The sequence below is a fragment of the Bactrocera neohumeralis genome, unplaced genomic scaffold (assembly GCF_024586455.1).
Source record: "Bactrocera neohumeralis isolate Rockhampton unplaced genomic scaffold, APGP_CSIRO_Bneo_wtdbg2-racon-allhic-juicebox.fasta_v2 cluster09, whole genome shotgun sequence".
NCBI classification, from domain to species: Eukaryota; Metazoa; Arthropoda; class Insecta; order Diptera; family Tephritidae; genus Bactrocera; species Bactrocera neohumeralis.
Window position 1 is genome coordinate 29,373,548 of NW_026089622.1, and position 8,749 is coordinate 29,382,296.

The 8,749-nt window shown below is 34.4% G+C and overlaps 1 protein-coding gene across 1 annotated transcript; it reads right to left on the minus strand.

Annotated features, from left to right (window-relative positions):
- Window positions 1–6,557: 6,557 nt before the first annotated feature.
- On the minus strand, window positions 6,558–8,403 carry LOC126764701 (uncharacterized). The gene is made up of 3 exons (XM_050482352.1): window positions 8,253–8,403; window positions 7,137–7,243; window positions 6,558–6,940 (listed from the first exon to the last, which is right to left on the minus strand). Exons 1-3 carry the CDS (start codon window positions 8,390–8,392, stop codon window positions 6,558–6,560), a joined length of 630 nt encoding a protein of 209 aa, XP_050338309.1. The 5' UTR covers window positions 8,393–8,403.
- Between the last annotated feature and the right edge of the window lie 346 nt (window positions 8,404–8,749).

Here is an 8,749-nt window from a genome sequence, read left to right on the forward strand (position 1 = left end):
CCAAAAAGGCGGATTCAGCGGGAAACAAACAGTACCGCATGGTCATCGACTACAGAAAGCTCAATGCAGTCACGACTGCGGATAGGTACCCTATCCCCGAGATAACAGAAGTTATCTCCCAGCTGAGCAACAGCAATTTTTTTCTGTACTTGATCTAAAAAGTGGTTTTCACCAGATTCCACTAAAAAAATCTGACATTGAAAAAACCGCATTTTCCATAAACAATGGAAAATACGAATTCACGCGTTTACCTTTTGGCCTGAAAAATGCGCCATCAATATTCCAGCGCACATTAGACGATATATTGCGAGAATATATCGGGAAATGTTGTTATGTCTATATTGATGACATAATAATCTTTAGTAAAACCGAGGAGGAACATCTCGGACACATTAAAACAATTTTTAGGACCCTAGATGAAGCCAACATGAAGGTGCAGTTGGATAAATGCAACTTTTTTAAAAGGGAAACGGAATTTTTAGGTTACATCATTACACCAAATGGCATAAAAACCAATCCGGCAAAAGTGGAGGCAATTTCCAATTTTCCACAGCCCAAAAATTTAAAAGAACTCCGTAGCTTTCTAGGTATGTCAGGATATTACAGGCGATTTGTTAGAGATTACGCAAAAATCGCCAAACCCTTGACATCCCTTTTAAGAGGGGAAGAGGGCCGAACGTCTAAAAACAAATCGGCCAACATTAAGATTGACCTCGATAAAAATGCAATCGAGTCTTTTATCAAAATTAAAAATTCCCTAACGTCCAAGGACATTATCCTTGCTTTCCCAGATTTCGAAAAGGAATTTGAACTGGCTACTGATGCCTCAAACTTCGCCATAGGCGCAGTTTTGTCGCAAAACGATAAGCCGATAGCTTTTATATCGCGAACGTTGAGTAGAGCCGAAGAGCACTACGCAACAAACGAAAAGGAGATGCTTGCAATAATATGGGCATTAAACTCCTTCAGAAATTACCTATACGGTTCACGCAAGGTAAAAATCACGACCGACCACCAACCTTTAACCTATGCGCTAAGCAACAAGAATAGCAATAGTAAAATGAAGCGGTGGAAGGCGATCCTTGAAGAATATAACTATGAGTTATACTACAGGCCTGGCAAGGGTAACGTCGTAGCTGACGCCTTGTCTAGAATACCTCATGATACACCATTGAATTCGCTCTCTACAGCGACTCATTCGGATGGAAGTTCATCCCACAATTTAATATATAGCGTTGAAGCACCTATTAATGCATTCAAAAATCAAATATTCTTAAATAAAGACGTAATCTCGAGTTACCAATTCAAAATTATATTTCCAACGTATCATCGCCATCTAATCACCGAACCCGAATATACTGATGAAAATTTGATAGATATTTTAAAAAGATACCTCAATCCGTCCGTCATAAATTGCATAAAAACGGATGAGCATATTATGGGAAAAATTCAGTTATTATATCCCTTACACTTTAACAAATATAAAGTTAGGTTTACCCAAATAATGGTAAAGGACATAACGAATGAACAAGAGCAAGAAGAAATAATAGTTAGCACCCATAATAGAGCACATAGGAATTGCAGGGAAAATAGAATGCAGATCCTAGAAAAATATTATTTTCCTGCAATGGCAAATAAAATTAAAAAAATTATGAAAAAATGCGAAACATGCAAAGTTAATAAATACGAACGGCATCCGCCAAAGCCGCAAATACAGGCCACTCCAATTCCACGGTTTCCTGGTCAAATAGTTCACTTAGATATCCTCATAATAGGAAAACAGTTGATTTTGACAGCCGTAGATAAATTTTCAAAATTTGCTGTCGCGAAACCCATACAATCTAAAGCTGCAGAGGATATCAGGCAACCTCTGAGAGATATACTACTTTCCCTCATACCGGAAACGGTAGTATTTGACAATGAAAGATCATTTAAATCTGAGTCAATAAATTTTATGATAGAGAATGAGTTCGGCATACAAATATTTCGAACAGCCCCTTACACCAGCTCCTCAAATGGACAGGTTGAACGGTTTCATTCAACTCTACAGGAGATCATGCGTTGCTTGCAAAGCGAAAAAACGCATAATTCTTTTAACGAATTACTGGAGAAATCGGTAAAAGAATACAATTATTCAATTCATTCCACTACCGCAAAGAAACCCGTAGAAGCTTTCTTTGGCAGAAGAGTTTGTAGTGACCCAAAATTACTAGATAAGGATAGAGAGGAAACTGCTAGGAAATTATTAACTAAACAGAATATCGACCTTTTGTACCATAATAAAGATCGAACCCCGTTAAAACAATACGTCAGAGGAGACGAGATTTTCGTAAAAATAGACAAGAGAATAGGAACAAAGTTATCTTCTAAATACAGAAAGGAAATTGTAGAGCAGAACTACAATTCCACAATTAAAACTAAGTCAGGTAAAATCGTTCACAAAAAAAATATTAAACAATGTTAAAATTATTTTTCCAGTTAGTCATAATGACCCGCTACTATACCTTTCTGATTCAACTAACGATGACATTGACCGTGATCACACAACAAATCGACATACAGGATCTTACCAACAACAACGGGTACCTACCCATTAAGACAGGAGAAGTAAGGACAATCAACCATTACGACAAAATTTTACATTTCATCAATTTAACGAAATATGAAGAAACGCTATCGCTTATTTCAGGCAACATTAACACTCTAAAAGCAATCACTTTTGAGGACAGACAATTTCTTGACTCAATCCATAAAAATTTTGTTTTATTAGAAGCTAAGTTAGACGGTTTGCATCCGCACTTTAAAGTCAAACGAGGCTTACTCAATATCGTAGGAAAAGGACTAAAATTTATAGCAGGCTCCATGGACAGTGACGATGAAAAAGAAATTAGGGACGCTCTCACACAAATTCATAATAACGAAGAAATTACCACGAATAATGTTAACAATTTAATGCAAATTAGCGACTTTCTTTCTGGACAGATAACGAACATTACAGACCACATAAACAAACAACAAACTGTTATTAGTAGTTACATAAACGAATTTACTGAATTAGCACAAAATAAAATAAAGACAATAGAGGACGAAATTCAATTCATCATGCATACTTACCAAATTAACAACGACATATCGCTTTTACGCAATCACGTAGATGACATCGGACAAATCATTTTTCCAACTAAATTAGGTATCTTGCCAACGGACATTCTAACCCCTACTGAACTGAATCATATTAGCAATTTTGAAAGTTACAGCCACATTAGAACAGCCGTACTATTTCAGGAAAATACAATCATCCTATCCCTCCTCATACCTCAATATTCCCAGAATACATTATCCAAAATAAAGTTTGAACCCATCCCAAACATTAATAATAAATCAGTAATACTAAGCCATTTAGAAATCCTTGTAGACGAGGACAATAAAATGTACCAATTAGAAATTAAGGATAATTTAGAAAAGAATATTATAAGAATTGAAGACACATGTATAGGCAATATATTAATGTTTAAAGAAGCGAGCTGTAAGCTTGAAAATTTTAATAAACCTGATGTAATAGAAGTGCTACCAGGCACCCTTGTATTTAAGAATTTTAATTCAAATATAACCCAAAATTGTAATAAACAAAAGATAAGCCAAAAAGGCACATTTTTATTAAGGTTCGAAAATTGTGAGATAAAGATTTCTAATAGAACATATTTCAATGTAAACTTGAGGATATTTGAAACATTTGTATTACCAAATGTAATAACAAAAATAAATGATACAAACGAAATTAATAAAGAAATAAAGATGGAAGCATTGTACATAAAACAGCTTCAGCATGAAAATAATTTTAAATTACTAAAGAATGGAAACAGTGTATCCTCAATAATTAGCTTAAGTTCTGATATTTCAATTGTTTTAATTATAGTAGTCACTACTGCAATTTTATTTTTTATTATCAAAGAAAAACAAAAAATGTACATTTCGCCTAGCCCAGAAGCAGAATTTATTGCAAACGTGCAGAAAGGCCCGTTCCTGCAAATTACAACATCGCAGCCCAACAATAACACCGATCGCGGACGATCGAACTAAGAGGGGAAGAGTTAATACAACACCTATCAACAATTCGACAACATAACTTGCGCAACTACTACATAACTTACTGACTTAAGCAAATCGCCGCAGCAGTTTCAGTAACAACGACTTGACTTCCGGCACGCGCACCCGAAATGCTTATGCACCTTCACAAGCCAATTCCTGGAAGTGCGTCACACCACCACACTGCAGGCTAGACGGAATTTAGGTATAAAATTATGTTAAGCACTAATTTTAGTCACATTTTATGTCAATCAATAAAGTCGCGCTGCCATCCATGCGCGGTCGCGAAAACTTTTGCCATCCATGCAGTATGATGCACCGTTGTTAAACGCGAAAACAATTTTGTTTTAGTTTTTGAGGGTGATATATTTACATGTATACGCATATTTGTATGTTGGTTGACATATGTACACATATGCATATGTACATATAGAGCAGTGCGCGCACACTTTTTACTGATAAATGATAATATCACGAATTGAATTTGAAGTGTACTTACATATGTATGTATGTAATTATGTGCTAATATGTAGATGCGTAGGAAAATTTAAAGGAAGAAATGTAATTATTAGGATATATACATATGTATATCGCATATATATAAAAACATATGCATATATGAAATTATATTATATTACCTAACATAAGAAATATTTAAAAATTAACTTTTATTCACACATTAACTACATATATATATATTGAAAATAACATAATTTATTCATAAAAATACGCAAAATGATAATCATATCAATTAATATGAAGACATCTAAACGTATAAAATTATAAGCAAAAGGCCAACATACGTCTGTAATAGCAATATATATTTCTGAGCATAATTTTCATTAAATGCTCAGCTCTGTTCACGCGCCACTGTTAACATTTCTCCTTCCGAGCTAGCTGTGGTGAAACACGCTCATCGCATTTTGTTAGCTTTTGACAGTTTACACGCTTGTCCAGAAAACATAAAAACATAGAGAAGATGCAGGTTCGACAGCGAACATTTCTTAGATTTATAGTATAGAAGTCACGCTGTAAAATGTTAACATTTTTAACAGTTCTCCACATATTCAACAAAGAATATGAAGAGAAATAAATATATGTATGTATTTACGGCATATGATGACATGGCATATATGCCGAGGCAGAGAAGATGAAAGTGTAAACACAATGGCTACGACAGACTGCAAACTACATCTGTCAAATATTAAAATACACACGTTCTTATGGGCAGTGTTATTTTGACAGCTGCACGACTACACGACTGCAGGCCGACAGTTGTCGTTCTCGCTAACTTCATTATCCTCCTATTTTTGCCAACGACAGTAAGACGACAGTAGAGTCGACAGTAGAATGGAAGATAGAAAGAGGAGGTAGAGTGGTGATGCCACTAATATGTAAAATGTAAAATTATTCACAGCTCTAACAAACTTGATGTTATTTTACAAATAAAAGCATAAAATAGCTATATTATAGCTATATTATATCATTTGTAATAACAATTGATAATTTAAAGCAAAAATATTGACCTATTTACTTATTTTTTGCATAAAAAATTTCACTTTGAACAAAATATTAAAATTTCATTGAAGTGAAAGGTATTAGTATGGCCACAACGAAATTGTGTACATACAAAATGGACAACTGCGTTGTTTTGTGTACATGCCGGCCATTGTGTTGTTGTTGCTTCTCAAAATGTACATGTAGTAAGATGAACAACGACGTTTTCAGTTCACTGTCATGCCGCTGCAGTCTATCGTAGCCATTGTGTTTACACTTTGACGCGACGGTAAAGCGCCACAACATTGTGTTGTTGGTAGAAAATCCGAGCTGTGCCGAAAGAAACTAAGGGTGCGAACAGAGTGGCCGCTTGTTGCCGAGCCGAGCCGACTGACGCTTATTGCGAGAACTTGTTCATGCGAAAAAAAGTTTGAGTGTGCATAGTGGATGCGAGAATCGGCGCTGATATTTTATTTATTATTTATGTTTTATGTATGTTTGTATGCATTTGGGTTTTTTGTTCATTCGTGTTTGTGAAATTGAAGTGAAAAGATATGGATTCGTCAGATGATGAGTATTTAGCTTCGGCTACTGTTTTAAAGTATTTTATCAATAAAAAATCATTAGGAAAACATCCAATAAATGATAAACGAAGTGAATTTGGAGAATTTCATCACTTATATAGTGATTTAAGAAAATATCCTGCCAAGTTTAAAGAATATACTCGAATGAGTATTGAAACTTTCGACTATATTCTCGAAAAGATTGGTGATAAATTAAAAAAGAAGTGGAGTAATTTTATTAAAGTACCAATATGTCCATGTGAACGCTTGATAGTAACTCTCAGGTAAGAAATTTTTTATGTTTTATATATTTGTATTTTTGTATTTATTGTATTAAATTCATGAATACATTTTTTTATAAATAAAAAGAAAAATTAAACAAAAAAATTAAAAATAAATAATATAAATTAATTAGGAAGAATTTAAAGATGAATAAATTATAGTTTCCATTGTATTTTGGTCTGGAACCAATGATGATGAAGTTGATGGTATATTTGTACCTTCAACTGTGGTAAATGAGATCGGTTGAAAACAAAGAATTGTGCTAAGGTCTAAAGAATTTATCTGGTAGCTTTCAGAAGAAACGCTGATTGGTGAAGACAAAGGCGCGTATCTTGAAGTTTCATTGGACAGTGTGGGCATATTTTTAACTTTTGCATACACGTATTTATAAAGTACATTTTGCATTTCCATTCGACACAGAAATTTATTCTCTGGGTCCAACTTCCGAATATGCGGCAAAAGAGTTACAAAAAATGCTTCATCTTCATCCAATACAGTCTTTTTTCCATTTTTTTATTTTCCAGCAGTGCCAATTTTCTTTTTTCAATTTCCAACAATTGGGCAGTGCTGTTAGAGGTATTTTGTTTTTTTTGATGGAACTTCACAGCTGAACTCGTCATTGTCGCACATATCTCTTGTTTCTTCGACTTGTGAAGTGTTGAGAATATCTTCAATTTCTTCTTCATATTCAACCTCTTCTTCTTCAACTCGAAGTAATTTGTGATGCGGCATCCCCCGATTTTGGAGTTGGAATTTTGCGTACTTCACATCGAAATTGATCGCGTAAATACTTCCATTTTTTTTTAAGTCTTCCTCTGCAAGATCAAATAAAGCCATATAATTAAAATATGATAAAAATTATATGCATACATGAATTTAAACAATAAAATACAAAAAATTATACAAATAATATAATATAAATTTAAATAACAATTTTTGTTTTAACTTTCTTATTTAGATTTCTGGCAACTGGAGCATCATTTGCCTCACTAGCTTTTTCGTTTCGGCTAGGCAAATCAACAGTAGAAGCTATTGTTAAGGAGACAACCCAAGATCTATGGGATAATATGTTTACTATACATATGCCGCAGCCAAACGAACAATGTTTTCAAGAAATTGCAGAGCAATCCTGGAAGCTATGGAACTTCCCAAATTGTATTGGTGCTATCGACGGGAAGCACATACGAATCAAGTGTCCAGGAAATACTGGTTCCATGTATTATAATTATAAACACTTTTTTTCGATTGTGTTGCAAGGTATTGCCGATGCCAACTGCAAATTAATTGCGGTTGAAGTTGGTGGATACGGAAAGCAAAGTGATGGTGGCACTTTTAGCTCTTCCAAAATCTTTAATCTTTTAAAAAGTGGAGAACTACCTGTACTAGGAAATACATGTCTGCCAAACAGTGAAGAAATTGTGCCATATGTATTTCTTGGGGATGAGGCTTATCCCCTTTTAGAATGTTTGTTAAGGGGATAAGCCGTTAAGAAGACCATGAATATTTTAATGCCCGGCTTTCAAGAGCTAGAAAGTGCATTGAATGCGCCTTTGGGTTATTAAGTGCAAGGTTCAGAATATTATGGAAACCCATTGAAACGAATCCTTTGTTCGCTGAACTCATTGTAAAATGTATATGCCTTCTATACAACATAATTATTGATTTAGAAGGATTAGATGAAAATTTAAAAGAAGAAGTGCAAAAAAAAACATTTGGAAAAAATCATAAAAGAATTCAATAAAACAAGTGTCAAAAATGGTAGATTAATAAGAGATAAATTTTGTAATTTCGTATGCATGAATAAAATATAATAAATTTCAATGTAACTTACTTGGTATTTTCATTTCTGAAGCAACGGACATCCATAGCTTTTCCACTAAAACACGGTTATGATAACATTTATTTTTCTGATCCCACAAAGCCGGCCGAGAAAAAACTTCACTTATTAATTCTTCTACATTCATTTTAAATAAACCAAAACACACGACTGTACTCAAGAAAAGTTCAACAAGAATGCCATTAAATGATGAATGACAGCATATAATTTTTGATTTCACTTTTTCCAAAGAATTTTATGTCCAAAACTTGCTTTTCGCAGAATAAACAATGTTTTCGGCGCTGGAATACGCTTTGGAACTGTTTTCTCGCATTCAATCAGCTTTGCGCTCTGACCAGCTCGGCGCCCACTATGACCTGTTCGCGCTTATTTGTACTAATTTGTATAGTACCAGTTTTCTCGCATTGGTTCTCGCAATAAGCGTCAGTCGGCTCGGCTCGGCAACAAGCGGCCACTCTGTTCGCACCCTTACAAACGATCGCCG